General features: G+C 37.9%; 2 protein-coding genes and 2 long non-coding RNA genes across 5 annotated transcripts in view; 3 read left to right on the plus strand and 1 right to left on the minus strand.

The window, feature by feature from the left end:
- Positions 1-1,353, minus strand: part of cog5 (component of oligomeric golgi complex 5) — an 83,000-nt gene extending 81,647 nt beyond the window's left edge. The window contains exons 1-3 of the mRNA XM_056245304.1: positions 1,273-1,353; positions 956-1,095; positions 654-711 (exon numbers count right to left, since the gene is read on the minus strand). Of these exons, the coding sequence (XP_056101279.1) occupies positions 654-711; positions 956-1,095; positions 1,273-1,318 (244 nt within the window). The 5' untranslated portion in view covers positions 1,319-1,353. The remainder of the gene's footprint in view (positions 1-653; positions 712-955; positions 1,096-1,272) is intronic.
- Positions 1,354-1,593: 240 nt separating this feature from the next.
- bcap29 (B cell receptor associated protein 29) lies at positions 1,594-25,933 on the plus strand. The gene is given in 12 exon segments (XM_056245312.1): positions 1,594-1,911; positions 2,002-2,123; positions 2,765-2,882; positions 3,024-3,146; positions 5,221-5,451; positions 20,644-20,745; positions 20,833-20,933; positions 21,025-21,172; positions 21,257-21,392; positions 22,258-22,369; positions 23,890-23,990; positions 25,513-25,933. Coding segments are annotated over 12 exon segments (1,440 nt in total). The 5' UTR covers positions 1,594-1,801; the 3' UTR covers positions 25,549-25,933.
- Positions 9,928-12,201, plus strand: LOC130080036 (uncharacterized). Its single transcript, XR_008806644.1, has 2 exons — positions 9,928-10,024; positions 11,248-12,201. It is a non-coding gene; the product is annotated as an uncharacterized LOC130080036 (long non-coding RNA).
- On the plus strand, positions 13,594-17,087 carry LOC130080035 (uncharacterized). Of its 2 annotated transcripts, none has more exons than XR_008806643.1 (3): positions 13,594-13,680; positions 13,860-14,068; positions 16,803-17,086. It is a non-coding gene; the product is annotated as an uncharacterized LOC130080035 (long non-coding RNA). The 2 variants fall into 2 exon arrangements; XR_008806642.1 differs by having other exon boundaries at positions 13,595-13,680; positions 13,857-14,068; positions 16,803-17,087.
- Positions 25,934-26,223: the final 290 nt, after the last annotated feature.

A 26,223-nucleotide genomic window follows, 5' to 3' on the forward strand; every position in this document is an offset into this window, starting at 1 on the left:
TGGAGGACAGCTGTAAAATTGCATTGCACATTCAAAAAAGTGTCAAGTGTCAACTCTGTGTCTCTGTCTTCCCAGTTTGTTCAAACTATGACAGACGAGGTAAGTATTCAGAGGAAAACACACTGCAACTTCTACACATGTTCTTTCGGAAATGTCATTTTTTATATACTTGCTCATTTGAAAGTACACATGAATGGTAGGAAATGTCTAGCATTGCATTTTAAAATCACCATGAATTCAAAATTTCAAAAATTCAATCATTGTAGTGTTTTACTATCAAAGATGTATCCGTGCACATCATTACTATTATTTACATTGATAATCTTTAATCAAAATAATCTCCTCTGATGATGCGTTTACTGGCGCGTGTTGTGATGATGTGTTTTACCTGTCACTCACATGAGATCCACCAATAGCAAACCACAACCATCCAATCACTTCCACATGGAGAAAGTCAAGCCCCGCCCAACATTTATTCTTGTTCGAGAAGCAGTTTCACTTGGATATAGGCTACTGTATGTCACAATAGGTAATAAAAGGCTAATCGCAACTTTCCATTTCCGGATTTAAACTAATATTACATAAACTTGATCCAACTGATGATGATATCTAAAATAAAGTGTTAAAATGTGAAGTGGGTAGTGAAACTTTACCTTCAAGAGACTCGATCCCTGTTGCCTGAGCTAGTAGATCCTCATGTCTGGCCACTACCTGTGATCAAAAACAAAATATTGCTAAATATATTGGTATACATCTTACAATTTTAGTATTATCACTGGTAGCTTTTTAATGATAATTTTCTAATTAGTAGCTGCCTTGGATAGATTTCTATAAAGGATTAGTGCACTTTCTACAGTCTGATGTAAGTTCTGCAGTAAGCTCACTTAATGGTCATGATCCTAACATAGATCTGCATAGAAACATTGGTGCTTGTTGATTGACAGGTGTCACTCGCCTGGCAGTGCAGCTCTTTGTCCAGCTGACTGATGCCTTCTGCCAGCTTTGCCAGCTGCTCTGCAATGACAGCATGATGAATGGCTTGAGCTGTGTATGTCTTTACGTCGAATTCCTCTTTAAGGAAATCGGTATAGCACTCTGGAAGGAAAAGGATCAGGGTTTAGAAAACACATAAAAGGAGATCGCATTGCCTGGAGAATACACTGTGTGTTACTGTGCTTTAACTGCAACTAAAGATACCCAGTCTGCCTGGCTACACTAAAACCACCAGCACAGATCAGATCTAAAAGAGAATTCATATTAAATGAAGATTACCATCTTTCAGCAGTGAATTCGCTGTTGATTCCGGATAAGCGTCCATCGTTGCCACTTCATCAGTGACGTCCAATTCCTGCGTCAAAACATGAATGGAGGGCAACGGCGATGGCTCATGAATATGCATTGGCTGTACTGACGTGACACTCATTAAAAAATCGCAAACTGACACAATTTTTTTTTATGTTGATTTAACTAGTTTTAGAAATATGTTCAAGGTATTATGTTAATTTATGTCATAATATATCGTATTATAACTTGAAATAAATATGAATTCCGTTTCTTGTGGATAAGAGGTAAAAGGTTAAACACACCCACTCACACTGGCAAACGGAAGTGACAAACGGTGCTGTTTGTGACCATGCGTGTTTTAGTCTAATGTTTACTCTTCTGAACGCGCTTTTTAAAGGAATACATATGTACGGTTTGTAATTTAAAATGGACTACATTTTAATTAGGAGTTTAATACTTAAAACTAGTATTTGACATGCTTACTTACAATATGGCAGGATTGTGAGTCGCGGAATTTATGACAGAGGTCCACAATAAAATAATAATGGACAGTGGGAATATCATCACGGACTTGTTTAACAGGGGAAGGCCAGTCAGAGTATGTGCGCCCATGGTGCGTTACTCAAAGTAAGTTAGACAGCATTGACTTGATTCCTGTAATGTAATATTTTGTCCATGTCGTATGTGTTCTTAATGGTTATTCTGGCTTTTTTTCAGGTTAGCTTTCAGATGTTTAGTCAGGAAATATGACTGTGATTTATGTTTCACCCCAATGATCATTGCAGCTGATTTCATGCGCTCTGCAAAAGCCAGAGACAGTGAATTCACCACCAATAAGAGTAAGTCATAGCATATGTATATATTAAAATTATTTATCATACAAAAGTTAACAAAACATTGACAAGTCTATATTACTATAAACGGCACAGGTGCGATAATATGCAAAGTTAGTACCATGGTATAGGAAAAAATTGACAATTTTATGAATGCACTTGGCCACATGTTATTTTTAGCCATATTACCAAGTGACAGTAAAGTCTAAGCTAAAATACTGTCATTGACGTTGACAAAAAGAGAAAAATAACATGGGAAGTGTTTTCTAATTTTGCATGATTATATGTATATAGAATTGTTTTTTCCCTGTTCTCTTCTGACATAAACAGACTGCAGAAAAAATAACAGACCTAAATTTGTCCTAAAATTTTCTAGTGACTTTATGGGTAAGCTGTGTCATGTCAAGGGTTTAGTCGAATACAAATGAATCGTTTACACACACACACACACACACACACACACACACACACACACACACACACACACACACAAACTCACACTTGTTGTGAGAATTAACTTTGTTCTTGTTCACTCATAAACTTGTCCTCAGTTTTCTCAACGAGACTACAATTAGATGCAACGCTTCGGTTGAGTCACTGGCACAGCCTTCTACTCGTATCATATATAACATGTGTGTGCTTCTTAGCTGACCGACCCTTAATTGTCCAGTTTGCTGCGAAGGACGCACAGACGCTGGCAGATGCTGCATGTGTGGTTTCTCCTTTCTCAGATGGGGTGGATTTGAACTGTGGCTGTCCACAAAGGTAATGCGTCCAATGAAATATTACCCATCACACACTGCTCAAACATTTTTTTAGTAGAACATTTTGTGCACAGGTTGTTTGTGGAAGCTGCAGTTTCCCAGAATTTGAGTGACAGCAGTCATGTGGATGTGTGTGTTGCAGGTGGGCCGTGTCTGAAGGCTACGGTGCGTGTCTGATTAACAAACCTGAGCTTGTGAAAGACATGGTTAGGCATGTCCGAAACCAAATAGACAATCCCAACTATGCAGTATCCATTAAAATAAGGTGAGCATATGATCTCCTGACTTTAAAGTACACTCATTTTTCTAACTTGTATTAATGAATTTGAAAAATGTCTTCGTTTTAAAACTTGTTGAAATTATTGGACAGTTGATAACTTGAAAACTGTGTGTTTCTCAACTCCCTTTTTGTTTACCCAAAATGTAACTTATGTCTTTATATGAAGTTGGATATATAAATATGTCCAACTTTGTCCATATATATACATACAGTATTTACTAGCGTAAGGTGATAAATACTACATACACTACCATTCAAAAGTTTGGGGTTGGTAATGTTTTTGAAAGACGTCTCATCTGCTCACCAAGGCTGCATTTATTGGATAAAAAATACAGTAAAAAAAAAAGCAATATTGTGAAATATTTTTTACAAATTAAAATAACTGTTTTCTATTGTAATTAGGGCTGTCAACTTTAGTTGTTTAGTCGACTAATCGGTCGATGCCGTCTTGGTCGACTGACATTCTTATTGGTCGACCAGTTGTATTTTTTTTTTTTTTTTTTTTTTTACCAATAGAAAGAAGTTTTCAATGATTTACTCCTTGCTATTTATTCCTTTATAAGCAGTTATATATTACTGTATTCTAAATATAATTAGCCTATGGTTTATCCCCAACTTTAAATGCTTTAATTTAGGCTATTTTGTAACAGCGCCACAGTTTAGCGCACACACATAGAACAGTCGGTTCGCACCTGTGGCTGGCTGCGCTGCTGCTTCGTGCTCAGTAAGGGATATAGGTAGTTTAGCTGTATTCATTCAGTTAGAACGCTACTTGTTTCGGTTTTTATACACTATATGTTTTTATCTCGATGCGGCGTGGACGCACTTGGAAAAAAAAGAGCGCGTCGCACGATGCACCGCGACCGCATTGCTTCCATCATGAGCGCGCACACCGCGCGCCTACATTTGAAATCGAACTTGAGCGCGCAAAAGACGTGAGCAGTCCCTTTAACGGCTTTATCATGCTGACTCAATAGATTATGTTTTCTTGATATGTTTTTGTTTTTATTTGTACACTTGATGCATTTGAAAATAGCCTAAATAATGTAACAAAACGAAAATAAACCTATATGCGGTCCTACAATACAGCCTTTTATTATTAGGATTGTTTTTTAGGCTCTTTGGGTTTTTTTGTCTGTTTGTTTTAAAACTCCTAGATCGGCTGGACAAAAGTTAACCCATAGCTTTGAAAGACAAGTAAAGAAGAATATACAGCCTGTAAACGAGAGCTTTTGTTAGGATTTTTCATTGTGGCAGATAGCAGTTATATTTTGTGTAGCGTGTGGTGTGGTCAGGTGCGCGATTGTGACTTAGCCTACTATAGACCTAGGACAGAGCTCCTAACTTTGCAGTTAAAAAAAAATCACTTAATTTTAAAAGAATTGTATTATTATTATAGTTTTATGTATTTTTGATGTTTTTTCGTTGTTGTTTTATAAATGCTATGACAATTGTTAAAAAATGTTCAATCAAAACATCGCGTCTTTTTTTTTTTTTTTTTTTGTCGACTAATCGTTGCGCAGGACAGGACTTTGGTCGACTAAGGATTTCTTTGGTTGACTACAGCCCTAATTGTAATATATATTTTAAATGGAATTTATTTCTGTAATGCAAAGCTGAATTTTCAGCATCATTACTCCAGTCTTCAGTGTCACAGGATCCTTCAGAAATCATTCTAATATGATGATTTGATGCTCAAGAAACATACTAACCCCCCCAAACCACACCCCCAAATCCTTCTTGTCGGTCATTGGCTGTAACACTGTTTGTTATGTTTCTTGGAGCGGGTTGGCCCAGTTTGTTTTTGTTGCCGTTTGTGGAGCCTGGAGTGTCTACAGAGACCGCGTTTTTTACAGTGTGTTCAGGGGACAGGCAGCTAGCGGATAGTGAGGAGATGTTTGCTGTATGTGACAAAAAATGTTTGGGCCTAAAAAACACATGACATTGCTTAGAGCACCTTTAAATAAATGCATCCTTGGTGAGCATAAGAAACTTCTTTCAAAAAAAAAAAAAAAAAAAAAACTTTTGACAGGTCCTAGTTTTTTTTTCTTGTCTTCAGAATACACAAAGATGTCAGGAAGACAGTGGATCTCTGTCAGAAGGTGGAGGCAGCAGGCGTCTCATGGATTACAGTTCACGGGCGTACATCCGACGAGAGGCACCAGCCTGTTCATTATGATGCCATCAAGACCATCAAGGATAGCCTTTCCATCCCAGTCATCGCTAATGGTGACATCAAGAGCTTGCAGGATGTGGAGGCCACCTACGCCCTCACAGGGGTGGATGGTGTGTGTCAGATTAACATCCTCTCCACATGGATGATCTTTATCTGATACCTGTATCTGATACCTTTGAATCTCTGCAGGTGTGATGGCTGCTCGGGGATTGCTGGCCAATCCTGCCATGTTCGCAGGGTACGAGGAGACCCCGCTGCAGTGTGTGTGGGACTGGGTGGACATCGCCGTGGAGCACGGGACCCCCTTCAGCTGTTTCCACCATCACCTGATTTACATGCTGGAACGCATCACCTCTCAGCCCGAGAGGAGGGTGTTCAATACTTTATCCAGTACGTCTGCAGTCATCGACTTCCTCCATAACACTTACGGCTCCACATAGTTGTTTTTAATGAATGTATTCTTTTATAAGTTAAAATAAAGGCGCAAATGAAGAACATCCTGAAAAGAATGCTGGTTTTCTGCATTAACTGCAACATGCTTTTAATAACAAAGCAGCAGAGGTGGAAAGTAACGAATTACATTTACTCGCGTTACTGTAAATGAGTAGTTTTTTGTGTACTTCTACTTTTTTAAGTAGTTTTTAAAATCTGTAATTTTACTTTTACTTAAAGGTGCTCTATGGAACTTTTAGCGGCCTCTAGTGGTGATGTTTCAGATTGCAACAAGAGCGCTCGTGCTCGTGCTCGTGTGCGTGTGCGATCTCAGGAGCGAGCATTCACTACCGGCCACACGGAGACTTTCAACGCAACGGCGAAAGCATCACACAACATGCTGGAAACTCATGTAAACTCCCACTGCAACGTTACAATAATAGGCTACTTTTATCAGCTTGACGTTGAACTAATGCTCCATGCTCGCACCATGATAACGTTACATTGACTGCATTTAGCCGACATGTGATGTTATCTAGCATAGCCTACGGCATTTCACTAACTATTCGTGTATCTTTCACAATCAACAATGTCAACATAGGTGAATGTATAATAATGATAACGAAAACGGTTAGTGAACTAGACTGAACAATGTCAGTGTAACAGTAAGATCGTAGGAAGTAACATTACTGTACTGAACGTGTCTGGAAATGTTTATTATAAACAATATGATAGTGGGATGAATTACGTTATAGCGTAACGATCTATAACGTAGATCTAGTACATAAAACAAGTATCCTAAAGCACCTTTTCTTATCCTGGAACAGTCTTTTGTATTCATTCCATGTCTCATGTAGTTTACCTTGCTATTTCATTTGAGTTTACTAATAATTCAAAAGCTCTGCCTATGTTGATCCGTGTTTTCGTCCTGAGTCGATCAGAATCACGTTTGGCCTGACGAGCTTCAGCAGATAAAACTTTGTTTTGTTTTTTATATTTATGTGGAGTTAGTGTTGTGCTGGAGGCAGGTCGTTTTTGGGTGTTATCAGACTCCATGTCGTCAGCTGCAGTTCCGTCGGTCGCATAGACTGTATATAAGGAGAGAGGCTCGGGAGCGCGCATGCACGTCACATCCGATGGATTTCGCGGTAAATCCGACCCGGAGACTTCACATATAAATATGAATATTGCCCTTCAGAGGTAATAGCAAAACCTGACAAGTGGATCATTGTGATGTGTGATTACAACCCCTTCACACACAGGCAATAAAAAAGGATTCATTTTAGAAGAAAAGTTCCATATAGCACCTTTAAGTATGTTTTGTTTGAAGTATTGTAATTCGCTACATTTTAAATCATATCCGTTACTGAGTAAAAAAATAATAATACTAAAAAATCAAATACTTTGGGTGAAAACATCGCACTCTGGAAACTAGAGCATTGATTGATTGAGGGGCGGGAGAGCAGACGTGCTAAAATCACAAACAAATATGGAGAAGTTGACGGACAAGACAGACGCCACTGATGCAGACCCAGCTGAACGAGAAATGCTGTCGAATTCTTCACACGCACACACATGTGAATCCCTGGCCAGTATGGGAATACTTTGGATATAGAAAAAATGTATATTTTCTGAGAAGGTTATGTAAACCTCTCATACCGTTACAACCCACCCCCGCTGTTAAACAAGTAACTCAGCAACTTTTACTCGGAGTAAATTTTAAATGAGCTACTTTTTATTTTTACTTGAGTAGATTTTTGACCGGTACTTTTACTTGTACTTAAGTAAAATTGTATTGAAGTAACAGTACTTTTACTTGAGTAGAATATTTTAGTACTTTTCCCCACTTCCTGAAAAGCAGAAGCAGTTCATTTTACATCTCCTATTTTTAAATCCACTATTGCCTTAGTGTAGGGCTCTTCAGTGCTGCTCCTGAAAGTTCACTGGCCTCCAACCCAAACACATCCGAAACACAAGCTATTGAATCAGAACCAGGAAGAGGTTTATTGCCAAGTATGTTTACTCACACAAGGAATTTGTCTTGGTGACAGGATCTTCCAGTGCAGAAGAAAAGTACAGAAATACATAGTTATTACACAAAAATAAAATATAACAAATTCAATAATATTATAGGAAAACAAAATGTAATGCAATATTGTACAGTAATAGAACTATATAATATATATATATATGTGTGTGTATATAATAGTTTTATGATTGTACAGATATGTTATTAACAGCTGAACAGTTTAAGATGTTATTTACAGATGTACAATTTTGAGATGCTATGTATAAATGGACAGTTATAATAGACGATGCATATGAGACTTTTAAACTGTTCACACTGAATAAAGCATGAGGGAAAAATAAAAAATAAAATAAATAGTAGAATGAAGAGAATCTGCCTGGTGGTTCAGTTGAGAAGAACATGATCTTGAGACCAGGCCAGTGTGGATATGGGTTCAAGTCTTGGATAGGGTGTGTTGTTTTTAGATAATGTTTATTGCCTGTTTCCGAACATCTTCCAATGCAAACAATTCTCTTCAATGCCACAGAGCTTGTTTCCAGTGTACATATTGGGAGTAATTTCAATGTACATGTATGAAGGCCACTGCATCTGTGGGATTTAAAAAAAGTAAAGTGCAGTTCTTCCTCCGCTCCTCAAGGCGGCAGAAGCGGGTTTCTCCTTCAGTCTGACGCTTCGGCTGCTTGACAACATGACGCTTGATGACAATCACAACAACACGTGCAGATCCTGCAGATGAGAAGATGACAGCTCTTAATGTCACTTTAACAGCGCATATTACAGCTCAACTGCAAATAAACCGACACACAGACGGATAAAATGACGGAACCGAGTAACGTTATGCCACAAGACTGACCTGTGAGTAGCTAACTTTTAGCATGAAGTCAATTGACTTGCACGCACTATATTGCAAAGCAATCGCTATTGTAGCGTTACATTTTTAATCTTTAAATGAATCGCCCTCTAATATTCACACTATAAAGTTTAATAGGAAGGACTCAGTTGATATATTGCAGTGTTTTCTGGATGTATGTTAGAGTCAGCAGGAGTTGTGTCTTGTGTGAAGCTCTGATGTTCTCCTGTTGCTTCATGCTTTTCTTCTTCTACTTCCTGTTATGACTGGGATCTGAGAGTAGAAAAACTGCCTTTAAAATATCATAATATTACTACAAGCATGAAACAATATAGTAAAGAGCAGTGACTAGACACTTTGGAATTGTCTTTCTTTGCATAGCATTTCTAATATTGTTCTGATATTTTGTAGGTCTGGCTTTCTTTGAATGGGGAGTTAGTTTTAGTTCTGTGTGTTCAGTGTTTTCATAATGGTATGGCCTGTAAGACAGTGATTAATAGCATCATGAGATTACTTTGTTTACAACCTCCACTCTTGTTGAACTCATTGTCAGATCTTTAGATTAACAAATCTGAATCGGTAGTTCTTGTTACATGTATAAGTTTCGGATGAATCGTCCTCTGATTTATGTGTAGTGAAGTAGAATAATAAGCAATCGTGGTTTTAGTCTCTGTTATTGTTAGTTGTCTTACTGTATGTAATAATCTAGTGGATTGATGCGTGTTAATAGAATCAGTGTGTGTGTGTGTGTGTGTGTGTGTGAAGTGTGTCTGCTGCTTCATTGTATTGTAGAGCTGCAGTGCTTTTCTTCTAATGAAAATTAATCCATGTGCAGGAACATGTCTTTTAGGATTACTGTTGTTTGAAGGAAGGTTTCATCTTAAAGTTATAACTCCACTTCGGCAGTTCTTTACAGTTTACATGTCATATACATCAAGCGTATATCAGTATATATTAATGCAATATGACATGTATATGACATCAATATATACTGATACATCATACATCAAGTGTCAGCGCTCACACTGAAGGGTGGAAAGAAGGCTTTATTTCTATTCAGTGTTCGTATCCTTTTAGCCTGTAAAACTGTAATTCAAATAATAGCATAATTTAAACTGAGAAGAAATCATTTTCATATACTTTGCAACATATTTTCACACAGCTTTAAGACGTGTTTTTTTTTTTGTAGTCAGTTTACATGTATTTAGACTTAAACTTAATTTGAATGTTTTAGATACACTGTATGAAGTAATGTTTGTGTGTATGTTTCCTCTACAGAATACAGGGTGTGTTTGGAGCGCCCAGTCATCAGAAGCAGAGCTGTGGGACGTGTAGACAGACATTCACTGTAATGATGGACTTCTGCTGACGGACGGGTGAGACTTGTAACGTGTGAATGTTGTTGTTTGGCACTAAACATGTAGGTTACCATCATTTTATTTTTGGAGGGTGACCCCTTTAAAAAGCAAATGATGGGAACCTAAATAGGCGGGGAAGGGACGGCAGGGCAAAATTTTGAGTCTGCTAAATTTTTCTTTTTGATTGCATCAAGAAGCATAACCCCTGATGGACATTGTAGTGGGGTTCGGGGGGGGACCCGACACGTCCCCATCCCCTTCACACATACAGCATTCACTCGTATCGTGGAGATCCGGCTGGGATCGAACCAGCAACCTCTGAAACCATGAGGCAGCGCTCTTACCTGTGAGCCACAGATCTCTTGCTGAGACATGTGCTGGAACTTATATTTCACTTTTGGAGCCCTGTGATTTTAACAATAAATCATGTTGAGGTGGGGATCAAACCCACGTGAACTCCAGTGCAACCCATCAGCCAAGAACGTGTGTTTAGCCACTGCACCACTCACACTGAGAGTTGGTGTTTTGGCCACTTTGTTTGATATAACAACTATTGATAACAATTTTATTTAAATTGTGGGGACAAATATCTGCAGTGGGATTTGAACCTTAACTTCAACACACCCTTACCTTCACAGAACATGTGTTTAGCCACTGCACCACTGTGGCTTTCACACTGAGAATTGGTGTTTTGGCCACTTTGAAATCACAACAATTTAACACAAGCAAGAGTGAGACTTGAACTCAAATCCGATGGGATTTGAACCCAGACTGTCATTTTACAAGGCAAATGATTATCCTCTGCACCACAGAAGTGTGATGAGGCATGGCTTGTTTTTGGGTCATGTGTGAATTTTTATTGTTAACAAAGGTAAATGATTTTCGTCTAGACATTTCTTAGACTTTTTCATTTTTTTTCTCCATCTTTTTTTTCCAAGCTATCAATTTTTGCAGGTTTTTAAATATGATTCACCTAATCATTTCTAGCATTATTTTGTGTTTATTTGTATGAAATAATTTCATTGTAAAAAAGGGGAGGAAAGGAAAATGTTCAATTTATCAACAAACAAAGTCAAAGATCAGTCATGCAATTAAACACATGAAACTTAAATATTGTAACAAATCTACAATCATAATTCTCACTGAGAACTTTATTAATTATTCAAATTCAAACTGATAAACACATAACATGTCATGTAAATGACCTTATTTGCTTATTCAACCGTTTTTATTTCATTTAGAAAGTCCATCACACCTGCCTGGAAGTTTCTAGTAACCCTGAAGACCTTGATGATCTGCTTCAGGTGTTTTTCATCAGGTTGGAGCTAAACTCAGGACAGTGGCTCATCCGGAGCAGATTAGACACAATTTTACTCTCTGTGCACCTGCTGCTATTTTAAATGTTAATGCAGAAACACTTATTATTGTCCACAAGAGGGAGAAGCTGACGCACTGATCACTCACTCATGTGCCTGACTGTTATATTCACCAGGAAATACAAATCACAAGTTTTAGTTGTTATAGCAGTGATTAGTTAATAGATTACATATGCATGTCAACTGTTATTTTGATACAGGCTTTTATCAAGTATATTAATCAAATAACCAATAAATGCACGAAGAGTGATCAATCCCTCCGACCAGCCAGTCGTGGCCAGCCACGGTTTAACCTGTGTTTAAAAAAGTGACATTTGTCTTTCTATATCTGTGTAGATCAGTTAGGCTGACTTTACAACCCCCTAACATATATATTCCCCTGCTCATTGTCGCCCTCCTCCATCCATATAAGAAGCCAGAGCTTCAGATAGAGACTCAGAGCAGGAGTGCATTGAGAACCGCTCAGTGTCAGACTCTCCTCAAGGAGGAGCCGGTGAATCATTTGATCTCCTGCTGTGATAACCAGTTACAAGATTCAACAGGAGACACCTTTAAAAACATTAACATTATGTTATGATAATATATGTCAGTTAACAGTCATTTTGATGCACATTAATTTACATAAACAAAAACAAATTCACATCTACTTTGCCCAACTAAAAGAGCTTTGGAAGATCTTTAGTCCTGTATTTTCTCTGTGTTTTCCTTTGAGCGTGTGCTTTTGAGCTCAACACAACAGTTTTACCACATCAGTTGAGAGCTGATCTGGTTCTTCTTCTAAAACTCATAGACCCGTGTTTCTCTGCTGGTCGAAGCCCTGACAAACCGATAAATTAGTTGTAAAATACATGAAATTAAATCTCAATCTCACCTTGGCTGGCCGCCTTGTTCGTTGACTCGTTTCATTTATTAATGTTGATACACTTGTTGACCACAAGAGGGAGCCTTTGGTAATTTGCCGTATACAATAAATGGGAAATTGCTTTAAAGTATGTATGAATTTTTTTTCCCTTTTTTTTATTATATATATATATCCATTGCCCAAATTCGATACAACTTTAAAACAGCTGGCATTATAATTCTAACACGATTTGTTTGTCAGAAACTGAAGTGCAGTTTTCCACCGCTCCTCTAGGCGGCGCAAGCGCCTTCACGTTCAGTCCATAGACTGGTTCAGTCCAGGTTCAGTCTGACACCTTCGGATGTTTGACGACATGACGTTTGTTTTGTTGCAACAACACGTGGAGTAGTAGACCGTTTTAAATACTTATTCTGAGGATGACAGCTCTATGACAGTGTTTTAATGCCACTAAACAGCACATATTTCAGCACATCAACAAATAAAACCGACACACGCTGCGATAAAGTGAAGGAATCGAGTGACAAGCGACTCCCCTGTAAGTAACTAACATACACAGTGCACTGCATGTCTCTTACATTATCCTTATTAAGTCCTTATTCTTTGGACTTGCACTTGTTATTTAGTTTTAGTTAAGTAATTAAGCATACGTCATTCTGGCTTGTGAGATGTTGTTGCAGGCCTCTGTGCGTTTATTCATGTTATGACAAATTCAATGTGTTGTTATTTATGAGTTTCCACGCGATCACTAAACTCAGATTTGCAGATAACCCGATGCTGTCTTTTACCTCAAACCTTGTTTTAAAAGCTGCTCGCTGAATGACAGTTAGTCATGAATGAAGCAGAAATTAAGCAAAGTTTAACACAGACTTTGTTTACATGCTGTTCTCTTGCTGAACTCACTTACAGCTTTAGAAGAAGAAATTAATTGTTGCTTTAACTTTATAAGTCTTCAAATAATCACCTGCTGATGTTCATATTATAAAATAGATCTTTGATGTTCCTGCTGTTTGTTGCTGTGTGCAATATATGTAAATATGTCTATTAGACAGTGTTAACATACATGTTTATCAACTATAATTTAGACTAACATTACAATTCTGTTATTTAAAACTTAGATATACTATATGAAGCAATATATATATATATATATATATATATGTCTATTACGCAGTGTTAACAAACATTTTTATCAACTACAATTTAGACTTGTCTATTACGCAGTGTTAACATACATGTTTATCAACTATAATTTAGACTAACATTAAAATTATGTTATTTAAAACTTATAAATGATATACTATATGAAGTAATAACTGTGTGTATGTTTCCTCTACAGAATACTAATACGCTGTTGGGAGCATCCAGTCATCAGAAGCAGAGCTGTGGGACGTGTGGACAGACATTGACTGTAATGATGGACTTCTGCTGATGGACGGGTGAGACTTGTAACGTGTGAATGTTGTTGTTTGGCACTGAACATGTAGGTTACCATCATTTTCTTTTTGGAGGGTGACCCCTTTAAAAAGTAAATGATGGGAACCTAAATAGGTGGGGAAGGTACAGCAGGGCAAAGTTTTGAGTCTGCTAAATTTTTCTTTTTGATTGCATCAAGAAGCATAACCCCTGCTGGACATCGTGGTGGGGTTCGGGGGGGACCCGACACGTCCCCATCCCCTTCACACATACAGCATTCACTCGTATCGCAGAGATCTGACTGGGATTGAACCAGCAACCTCTGAACCCGTGAGGCAGCGCTCTTACCTGTGAGCCACAGATCTCTTGCTGAGACATGTGCTGGAACTTATATTTCACTTTTGGAGCCCTGTGATTTTGACAATAAATCATGCTGGGATGGGGACCGAACCCACATGAACTCCAGTGCAACCCATCAGCCGAGCATGTGTGTTTAGCCACTGCGGCTTTCACACTGAGAGCTGGTGTTTTGGCCACTTTGTTTGAAATAATCACAACAATTTAACACAAGCAAGGGTGAGACTTGAACTGAATACTCCTTGATTAAAGCCCAACGCTTTATCAACTAAGCCACTGAGTCTGCTCTGTAGAATTGGCAGTGTGAAAGAGGATTTATTGTAAGCTTGTAAATTATGAAAAACATTCACAACTGTGGGAATTGAACCCAGTCTTTAATGTGTGATAGGCAAGTGATCAGCCACTGAGCCACATACTTTGTGAAATTTATCATCACCAGTAATGAGTTTAAACTCAAATCTCCATGATTGAAAGACAAAGTGTTATCTCCTATGCCACTGAGTCTGGGGTGTGTTGTTTGATGGGTTTTATTGAGCTTTGTTTTATATGGTAAAAATAGTGTGGGATTTGAAGTTGAACCAAACCATAAGACAAGAGTTTATCCTCTGAGTGCCAGACCAGCACATACTGCATTTTACTGTTCTGTAGTGCAGTATTTGTTCCCCACATTTTGGCATGTTAAAGAAAATGAGTCATCTAATCATTTCTATAAAATGATCTGTGTTTGATTGTTTAAAATAACATCTGATGTATATTACTTTTCTTTATAGATCACAGATGAGAAAGCAATGGTGGACAATCAAGACATGACTGGCCTCGATCCGATTGGGTCTACATTCTTAAAAGCAATTTAGCCATTACCTTCTCTACTACAGAATTTGCTCTTTGTTGTCAGTATAAACACTATTCTCACATTGGAACTAAATATACTGATCTCTTTATGCAGATAAAGATAATACTAGCATGTACTTCAAGCCAAAGGTGGACTTAAAACTTATGAATAAAAAATGACAAATCACCCAATTCGATTCATTCATTTATTATTAGTTTCTTTGTTTCAGAAAGTGGTAAGCACAGTGCTGGTTATGACATCACAAATCATTCATTAGGCACAGTATTATTTACATTTACAAGGTTGAACATACATGTGAACCGCTACTACAATTAACAATGTCCAAAAATAATTTTAAAGCAACACCAAGTAACTTTTCCTCTGCGGTCGCCCTACAGGTTGGAAGTGGAATTGTCCATTACCGCTGTCGTAAATAATTTAGCCTAGCGCATCCTACTGTCGCACACACGCTCGCTGTTTATCCAGGAATGAACGATGTCCACAGACAAGGTAGAGTATGTTGCATGATTTCATGAAAGTATGATGTATTGCGACATCAGAAACGAAGAAAAACTAAATAATGACTATTGTAACGCTAGACGTAAAGCAAGTCAAATTTGTAGTTTTCTTATGTCTCATTAGAACTACAGAAACTCGACCCGATCTGGCAATCTTACATAGCGTGGTTATAGCAGATATAGGACCGCAAAGCGAATCCAGAAGTGCCTTTCACCCTGTTACGACTTAATGAACCTCTGCAACGATTTTGGAAACATTATTTTAAGGTAAAAAAATCTTACTTAGTGTTGCTTTAATTGTGGTGGGAATCAGTGGCGTGCACGACCTGTGATTGACAGTCAGATCTCACACAGCCCTGCGCTGACTGGACCAGAAGAACTGCGAGCGGTGGATTTTTGCTAAACAAATCAGACGCTCCAGGTGGAGGTAGAAGCGCCGTGGTTTTTTTCTTCTAAAAATGGGGGATTTATGTTGTTCTGTCGGAGCATAGTGTCAGTTTTAGTAAATATTCTCAAAAAAATGTTGCCGACTTTACAGCTTTAAGTTTGGTGCACGGCCACGAAAGTAATATGCATTGGCGATGATGTCAATTTGAAATGGCCTTTGCTGTCTATGGAAATGGCAAGTGTTTGGTCTAAGAAGCGTAACTGATGGCAAGCACAGGCTTTATTTATAGCTGATGTGACACTATTTGGGCGCCCTTGCCGACAATCAAAAAAAGCAAAGGCACTTTGTAGTAGTACTACGCTATTATATTTAGCATTCATACCATGAATGAACTTTGCTTTCGGAAAGGAGCTGCCAGTTATGTGAAAGTACAACTGTAACGTTAAACAAAGCCGACATTACCCGACAAAGTTACTTACTGGTGAATAGCCTGACACTCGATTCCCGCATTTTATCGGACTGAGTGTCGGTTTATTTGCTGAAATATGTCCAGTTGTATGATATTAATAGTTGTCATCTGCACATGTTGTAGCGTCTGTCAAGCGTCGCCAAGGATCCAAAGGAGTCGCTCTGACAGTGAAGCCCGCTCACGCCGCCTAGTGGAGCGGATGAAAACTGAGCTTCGGTTTCTGTTATTCTATTAATTCTAATAAATGAATGTGTCATGATGTCATGTTGCAGATAGATAGAAACACGTGTTTTCCTGAAAATGCAGCAGTATGTGAAATGTTCTCCAGTTTTCCACCAACAGACTCATGAGGGGATCTTCCTCTGTGTCACTGATGAGGAGGAGGTGAATCTCAGAGATCATTGTGTCTCATTCTTGTGGACAATAAGTGTATCTGGAGTCACTAAACAACCGAAGACGACACGATTAAATTGGTTCTCCTTGTATGTTTGTCTTTTGAAAATCAGCAGTAGTTGTAGCTATAAGTTTAAAGTCACTAGTCTGGATACACACACACACACGTATTTCACCGTTAACCTGAGAGTTTCCAATAAAGCAGTTACCGTAAGATTTGATACCAAGTTTTAATCACAGTCTAGTCCTCAGAGAGTGTGTGTTTATCCACTCGCCCATCATGGATTTCACCGCGACAGCTGTTTTTTTGGGTTCCTCGTCTAATGAGAACTATTGAAAGTCAGCAATAGTGAGATTTGAACTCAAGATGCTGTGAACGAAACACAACTCTTTCTCTCCTGAGCCATTGAGACTGCTGAGATGATGATCGCTTTCAATAGGTTTTATCCAGAGCTTTGTGTTAAATGGTGAACAACTTAAACTTGTTGGGTTTGAACCAGGACATTCAGGTTTGAAAGGGAGACAACTATCCACTGATGCAAAGATTATGTTTTTAAGGTCATTTAGATTTGATCTTATCTTAGTTTGAGGAAAAGATGTTCATCATGTCTGTGGGATTTGATCACATGTCTCTGTTGCAGTGTTGTGATTCAAAGGCACTTATTTACCCATTACTCCACTAAGTTTCTGATAACAAATGTGCTTTATTATGTCTTTATCTTGTTTGTAGGCCTAGTGTAAAAGCAGTGGAAAAAAGTTTTAGCAAACACTGATCCGCTCTACCACAGAGACTGTGTTGAACTCAGGGCTGGTTCGGTCTTTTGCATTAGATTTGATTACTTTTTTGTTTGTTTTTTTCAAACCCCAAGATGTAGAACTTTCTGTCATTGTTGAAAAATACTCAGTTACAATACTTAATGTTCACTGACATTGCAAGGATTTGTAATTATACTCCACTTGTATTATCTGACTAAACAAAAATTTCTGTTTAAACTGTGCTATTCTTTATGAAAAACTTCTGATTTGTTAAACAGCTTTTTTTGTCAAGTACAGTTTATATCCAAGCTTGTTATTGCGTTCTTCTGTGGTGATTTTACACCGCTGCAAATTGAGTCTAATGAACATAAAACTGTTTCGCCCTCCTGTGGAAATTTGAGTGAATTACACCGTCTAATAAGAGCGAGTGTAAATCGTGGAAATGCGCTACACTTCTGTAAGAGGGTGAGAGCAGAAAAACATAAGAACTTCAAAACAGAACAATTTACACTGTCTATGTTCCGTCCTGTCTTCTGTTCAAAATTCAAATAAATATATTTGCAAATAAAAACACCAAAACAAATTAAGTCCAATGAATTTAAATGTGTTGCGCCCTCTTGAGGTGATTTTACTGAATTACACTGTTGCAAATCGAGTCTAATAAACAGTGTGGTCGCCCTCCTGTGGTGATTTGTGTGAATTACACCGTTGCAAACCGAGTCTAATAAACATAAGTGTATAAATCAATTATAATAAACATAAAAGTGTTTCGCCCTCCTGTGGTGATTTGTGTGAATTACACCGTTGCAAACCGAGTCTAATAAACATAAGTGTATAAATCAATTATAATAAACATAAAAGTGTTTCGCCCTCCTGTGGTGATTTGTGTGAATTACACCGCTGCAAATCATTTATAATATCACCTGTGAATTACACCGTTGCAAATCAATTATAATATCACACAAATCACCTGTGGTGATTTGTGTGAATTACACCGTTGCAAATCGAGTCTAATAAACATAAAAGTGTTTCGCCCTCCTGTGGTGATTTGTGTGAATTACACCGTTGCAAATCGAGTCTAATGAACATAAAAGTGTTTCGCCCTCCTGTGGTGATTTGTGTGAATTACACCGTTACAAATCAATTATAATAAACATAAAAGTGTTTCGCCCTCCTGTGGTGATTTGTGTGAATTACACCGCTGCAAATCGAGTCTAATAAACACAAAAGTGTTTCGCCCTCCTGTGGTGATTTGTGTGAATTACACCGTTGCAAATCGAGTCTAATAAACATAAAAGTGTTTCGCCCTCCTGTGGTGATTTGAGTGAATTACACCGTTACAAATCGAGTCTAATAAACATAAAAGTGTTTCGCCCTCCTGTGGTGATTTGTGTGAATTACACCGTTACAAATCGAGTCTAATAAACATAAAAGTGTTTCGCCCTCCTGTGGTGATTTGAGTGAATTACACCGTTGCAAATCGAGTCTAATAAACATAAAAGTGTTTCGCCCTCCTGTGGTGATTTGTGTGAATTACACCGTTGCAAATCGAGTCTAATGAACATAAAAGTGTTTCGCCCTCCTGTGGTGATTTGTGTGAATTACACCGTTACAAATCAATTATAATAAACATAAAAGTGTTTCGCCCTCCTGTGGTGATTTGTGTGAATTACACCGCTGCAAATCGAGTCTAATAAACACAAAAGTGTTTCGCCCTCCTGTGGTGATTTGTGTGAATTACACCGTTGCAAATCGAGTCTAATAAACATAAAAGTGTTTCGCCCTCCTGTGGTGATTTGAGTGAATTACACCGTTACAAATCGAGTCTAATAAACATAAAAGTGTTTCGCCCTCCTGTGGTGATTTGTGTGAATTACACCGTTACAAATCGAGTCTAATAAACATAAAAGTGTTTCGCCCTCCTGTGGTGATTTGAGTGAATTACACCGTTACAAATCGAGTCTAATAAACATAAAAGTGTTTCGCCCTCCTGTGGTGATTTGTGTGAATTACACCGTTGCAAATCGAGTCTAATAAACATAAAAGTGTTTCGCCCTCCTGTGGTGATTTGTGTGAATTACACCGTTGCAAATCAATTATAATAAACATAAAAGTGTTGCGCCCTCCTGTGGTGATTTGTGTGAATTACACCGTTGCAAACCGAGTCTAATAAACAGTGTGTTCGCCCTCCTGTGGTGATGTGTGTGAATTACACCGTTGCAAATCGAGTCTAATAAAACAATAAATGTCTTACATCGAGTCTAATAAACATAAAAGTGTTTCGCCCTCCTGTGGTGATTTTCGTGAATGTAAAACAAATCTTATCTGAAATCTAATAATTTAACATCTGTGGAAAGACTAAATAAAATAATTATCAGATTCATTTTCACTCCTCACTCAAAATTCACAAAATAAGTTTTCATTATAGTTATTCATCATCATCTTCATCATCATTTCCCCATGCATGATTGTTTTCTGTTATTTTTGCCCATTTCTGTATTTTATGAGTAATTATACAATTATATTATAATTATTTTTGTTTAGAAACATTTTTGTCTGTTTAATCCTATGGTTTAATCACCGACAAGAGCTCGTGCGCGATGTAAAGCGCGCGCTTTAATGACGTCACTGGAGTGAGACAGCAGTGCAGCTGTGTTTGTCCGCTGTTAGTTTAGTTTTCCTGTATTGTGGCGTTCGTCTGAAATTTCCCTGAAGATATTCTTTATACGTAGGTGAGATGCAAAACAGATCGATTTTCTACTTCTGTGGGTGGTGTCATGTTTTAAATGATTTCTGTTTCTGCTTTTGAGTTTTGAGTCTTGCTGAATGTTCATTTCCTGTTCGATCAGAGATCGTATATTTACATGATTTAATATGCACTATAACACTTAAGCATTTGAACTACATATACATAATTATATAATCTGCAGTGCGGTCTACTAACTGCACTATACTGAGATATTATTATTATCATCTATAATGTTCTGTGACTGTGTATGTAAAAACATGAGACGTATGCTTCCTGGTATTGAGTCAAACACAGTGTCAAAGTGTGTAAGTGGAAGAGACAGGAGGAATGTCATTGAACAAGGCCTTTGATCCGACCATAATGCCATAAGTAGATTAACTGAGATTAATAACAGCCTTGATTAGTAAGGAATTGTGCATTTGTTTTTTCAGTGTTTGATAATCTGGTACAGCATTTTCTAAACATACATGCATGTATCAATAAAATACTCTTTAAATTTCTTTATTACTTTTTTTGTCATGCAGCTGAAATAAAATGACGTTGCAGTGGACTGCGGTCGCTTCCTTCCTGTACGTGGAAATTGGTGTTCTTGTCATCTTCTGTCTACCTTTCGTCTCTCCGCAAAGGTAACATGTTCCAGAGCCATGAGCCCGTCTAAACAATTTGTATGTTTGCCGTTGTCCACTTGCTCTTACTGATGTCCACGTTTGCAGATGGCAGAGGATTTTCAAATGGAGCATCTGGAACCGTCTTTCCCAGTTCTGGAACAAGGGCTTTCTCACCATGATAGTAATCCTCATTGTTCTCTTTCTTGGTATGTCATGTTCTGTTTTTAATGCCATGATGTCTTAAAGTGAGATTAGAAATGACCCAAGTTAACCCATCCGTGCTGTAATCTGCCGCAGACGCCCTGCGTGAGGTGAGGAAGTACTCGAACGCTGACCAGACCAAAGATGCCAAACTGCACCCCAACATGTTTGACCACATGCACATGAAGCTCTTCCGAGCCCAGAGGAACCTCTACATCTCTGGCTTCTCGCTCTTCCTGTGGCTGTACGCGATCTTACACGTATGACATCGACCGCTGGCTGCTTTTGTCTTGTGATGTTGACCTTATATTGGTGCTCTTTCTCGCAGTGTCATGAGGAGAGTCATCACTCTGATTAACCAGTTGGCCGTGGCCCTCGGCACCAGTGCTGCTCTGCAGACTCAGGCTGAAAGCGCCAACAAAGCTGCCAAGAAATACATGGAGGACAATGAGATGCTCAAACAGGTTTAAAGCCTTTACCTCATTTTGTGTTCCCGGTCTGATTAGGCTATATTATCACCAAATATTGGGTGCGATCTTTTTGTCAACTTGGTTTTCTTTCAGTTAGCACAAGATTTGTATTTCCTTTTGAAACTGATTGATCGTAAACCTCATTGATCTGAGCTTATGCACCTCCGGCCCTGTTTACACCTGGTATTAAGATGTGTTTTCATCAATCCGATCACAAGTGGACGACACTAAATGCAGGTGTAAGCGGGGTCTTAAACGTTTTGAGCTTGTCCACTTTCTATCACATTCAGAGCTTGTCGAAAACACATTTTGAGAGTTCTGGAAAACAGACATATTTACAAAGAGGTACTTGAAAAGTGCTTGACTTATTTAAATACAATATATGAACTTTTTTTTTGTTGAAAAAACAAAAATACAATCTTTTCACGCAAAATTGAGACTGCAGCCTGTCTGATAAACCCCCATCAGACCTTTTCTCGATACGAAGTACGCCAACATTATAATATAAAATATTGTTTAGATGTTATTATATTTTAATATTATTTGAGCAATAACCATTATAAACTTTGTATTTGATATATATTATTAAATGCGTTGCAAGTTGTATTTTGGATACCTTATATCTGTAATTTGAGTTTAAAAAAATACTAAAGATATTGTTTGATAAGTGTGATCTCTGATTGTAGTCCTTGAAAACCAAAAAAGTAGTGCTAGAAAGTCCTGTAATTTCTTTGTGCAGTATCTGTAAGACCCTGGACTTGGACATGTTTATTCATGCTCATGAGGAGGAATTAAATCAATGAGAAATCCTTCTAAAAGACCCTTGAGTAACAGAAGGACAAACCATTGTCTTCCTCAGGCACTGGTGGATCCTAAAGGAGAAGGAGGGAAGAAACAAGATACAGAAGAGAACAAACTCCTGAAGAAAGAGGTGCAGAGACTGACAGAGGAGCTTCAGAGCAGAACAGATGGTGAGCACAGACACTCAACACTGATCCTAGATTACACTAGCTACTTTCACATGGACACCTTTTGGTTCAATCGGAATTAAATCAATCCGATTGATGAATCCGAACACAGTGTTTACATGAACGATAAATAACGGGTTGATGTGCGTGTTGTTTATATGTCACAAGCTTCAAATCGGAATTGATTTTTCGACATGCACGGATATACCGCCGCTGTTCACGCATAACCATTCTCCTCTATTGGTTCTTTATTAGTTGTTCCTCTTTGTCGCCATCTCTGTTTGAAATCTGCAATTGCAGTCATTCGCGGAATTATCAACTTTACGTGAGTTGTAGTTCAACACCCTCGACACGGCACAGCGCGGATGAACAGAATGTTGGAGGAGACTGAGGCTGTCAGTCGCCGCCGGTGTGGATACTGGCATCCAGAATCACAGATTATTCTTTTTGGAAGTATGACCAACATAATAATTTTCACTGGAAAATGTAATCTGAACTAGTAAGAAACATCCACTTTTGTTCTGGTTCTGACATTGCAGTAAATCGCGCTGATTAAATCTAAAAATCGCTTATCTTATCACACAAAACCGTGCAAATTATACTTTCTCAAATTGTTAATGTTAACAACGTCAGGATTGCGTGACTACATGTAATGTCCTTCCGATATTATCCTTGTTTTCGCATGGGTCCGGTTGCAGTCTCTTTTTTTCTGTAGCCACTCGAAGTCCGAACGAAGTTTTTTGCATTTTACAGCGGGTGAATCTGTTGTCACTGGTGATTGTCGTTTGAACCTTTCTGGATCCGCCATCAAATTGATAAGTTTAATTATATCAAGTGCTGTGAGAAAAGGCTATAAATCTCCACCTCCAGCATCATCACATGCAATATAGCCTACTAGCCGAGACTCCTCCTTTATGTGTACAGATGTGTGTGTACAGATGTGTGTGTGTACAGATGTGACGTAATGACGCAAAGACATGCTCGAATCTCCCGCGGAAATCCACCAGTACCACTGGAATTAAAAACATTATTACAAGCTTACCGCTTTGAATCGAGCTAAGGCAAGCAGAGAGTTTTTAACACTGGCTGGTTATGTATTTTTTCAAATATGTATTTTGGATAATTTTTAACCCAAAAAAAGCTACGGACTGCAGCTTTAAACAGCAGACTCAATATTTATCCGTCTCTGGTCATGATTTGGAGACAATGAGCATACGGACCGTTTTGTTTATATTTATCACGCAGTAAAACCCCGCGCCCAAAGTTTGCAGGTCAGTTTCTGTTTTCAATCCGATCAAGCGTTTACATGTTCTCTCGATCGGATTACAAAAGGAATAAACCACCGCTTTCAATCCGATCGAAATTCCAATCGGATCGATTAAGGTGTTTACATGAAGGTTTTTTTAGTCCGATTGAGCCGTCAATCCGATTATAAGGGTCCATGTAAACGCAGCTACTTACAATCAATTGAATCATCTGAAAAACATCAGCTCTATCAGTTACAGCTGTGTGCTTTTCTGTAGCTCTGAAAAAGTCCAAGTCGGATTTAGATGCCATGAAGAAACAAACTGAAGGACTAACCAAAGAATACGACCGTCTCCTTCAAGAGCACCAGGAGCTTCAGGTAAGACCAACCGTATGATATTATACAAGCAGACATTAACTAAAACCATAAATATATGGATTTAGTTACTTACATTTTATTTTACTGAGTCCTTGATACATATGTTAGATGTACCAGTAAATTATGCATAATTACATGCAACTAACCCTAAGCCAAACCCTATAAGTATACATTGATAGTTACCTAAATGTATAATTGCACTGTAACACAGATTCCTTAGAATAAAGTGTAACCAAGTATTCATTACTTGACGTAAACTAATAAAATAAAATAAACTTTTTCAGATAGTTGCCAATGCAACACTCATTTTCATTTAGTTTAACCTCAGTCATTTCATTTACTTCTAAAAGTACTAAAATAACCTTAAAAATGAATATTAAAAAAGTAAGTCAAAAACACAATAAAATTACTAAAACTTTACAATTAAAATGAAAACAAAAAATAAAAACAATCATTCAAAATATTGACACACTATAACAGAATCTTGATACTAAGATACAAATGCAAAGTAGTATTGGCAGATATTTTAAATCTATATTGTTTTGCATGTTTTAAACAACAATACTGTATGAATACTTCCATGCTTCAACCTTCAAAATATTCAAATGAACAGTAGATGAGTACCAGTTTAGTAATTTATAAAATCAGACAAATAATTTATAAATGACACTATATGTGATGTGATCAGGGGAAAACACACCACATGGTGAAATTTGACCTATTACAGGTTTTGATACCATATGAAAGCTGTATCAAATCTGTTTTTATTTTTTTCATAGCTTGTTGTTAGCAAAAGTTATGTTTATCTGAAGTTGGCTGATCGCTATGATTTCCAGGAACGGAATTTTGAGAAAAAACGGGTTTAATTAACTGTCACCGTCCCGCTAGCGAGATGCTTGGTACTCTTTTTTTTTTTTTTTTTATTGCCTTTTTTTCATATCACATATTTTATGTGTATAAATAATAGACTATGTCCATTATGACATAATTTAGGGCACTGACATCCCCAGGAATTAGCAGATTGAGGCGAGCAAGATCATGATTTAAGTGAGCAGCTGTTTCAGACTCCGTTGTTCTCGTTCTCCATCTCGAGATAACGTTATAAAACTGTGTCGTTCCAGTTTAAACAGGATTGGCATGAAATGCGCACTCATACACCTTCACTGTACACGGACAGGTATGGGCGATTTTTTTGCCGGGCGTTAAGAGAAATGGTCGCATCAGAGAGTATTTTCAGCTTGCCACTATAAATCGCTATTTTTCTGCACTAAACAAGGGAATTTTGCCAAGATATTTTCAGAGATAAGAGACCAGCTGTTATAGAAAAATAATGTAATGACATCTATTTTTTGATCTTCCTGAAAACGGCCCAGCGCGACATCTGGCGGGTTTTCCCAGATCGCATCACATATAGTCTCACCAAAATTGTGTGCATCCTGACAAAATAGTTATTTGTGCTATTTGACATGACAAAGAACAATACAAAATCCTTGTTAACAACTTTCCTTTGTCTCTTTTCTAGAATCAGCCGGACAATGGAGACAAAAAGGATAACTAGGCAAGTTGACACAAAGGAAACCTGTATGATAATCACTCACCTGGTAGCATGACATCACATCCTGTCAGGTTACCTGCTCACCACACATTTGTAGTAGCGGTTTGGCTTTGATACACATCTCTATTGTTTTGATGTTCTGGCTGATGCGGGGCAGTGCTGTTTTTTAAGATCGTCTCCAAAAAACTGTATCCGCACACTCGTTTTATTGAGGTTATTTAGTGAATAAGCCATATTAGACTGATGTTTGCATGTTGAAATGCTTTACCTCATGTTGCTTTCATTCTCCTCTGCTTGATTCTCTCCCTCGTTTCATTTGAAAGTGCATATTGATCCAGGCTGTCGTGCAACATCCAGAAACTTCCCACAAACAAACTTGCAAACATGAGTCATAGTAGCTGTAATATTAGGAATGCTTCCTGAAGTGCTTTTCAAACATATTTTCACAGCAATATCGCCAACAGAAACAAGTCCGTTGACACAATCCATCAGGTTGCAAGTGGAACATACATTAGAGGCTGCATTAGTCATTTAAATCAACTTTAATTAAGAAGAATAAAACCGTATACACATAAACAACAGAAATAATAAGTAAACGCGTCACAGTGAGACCATTTCCGGGCAGAGCAAACAGTCTGGTAGTGAGCGGTTAGTGTGTTTGTTCTGGAGTCTGGAGAG

Source organism: Rhinichthys klamathensis, unplaced genomic scaffold (assembly GCF_029890125.1).
Source record: "Rhinichthys klamathensis goyatoka isolate OS25496 unplaced genomic scaffold, OSU_Roscu_1.1 h1tg000029l_1, whole genome shotgun sequence".
Taxonomy (NCBI): Eukaryota; Metazoa; Chordata; class Actinopteri; order Cypriniformes; family Leuciscidae; genus Rhinichthys; species Rhinichthys klamathensis.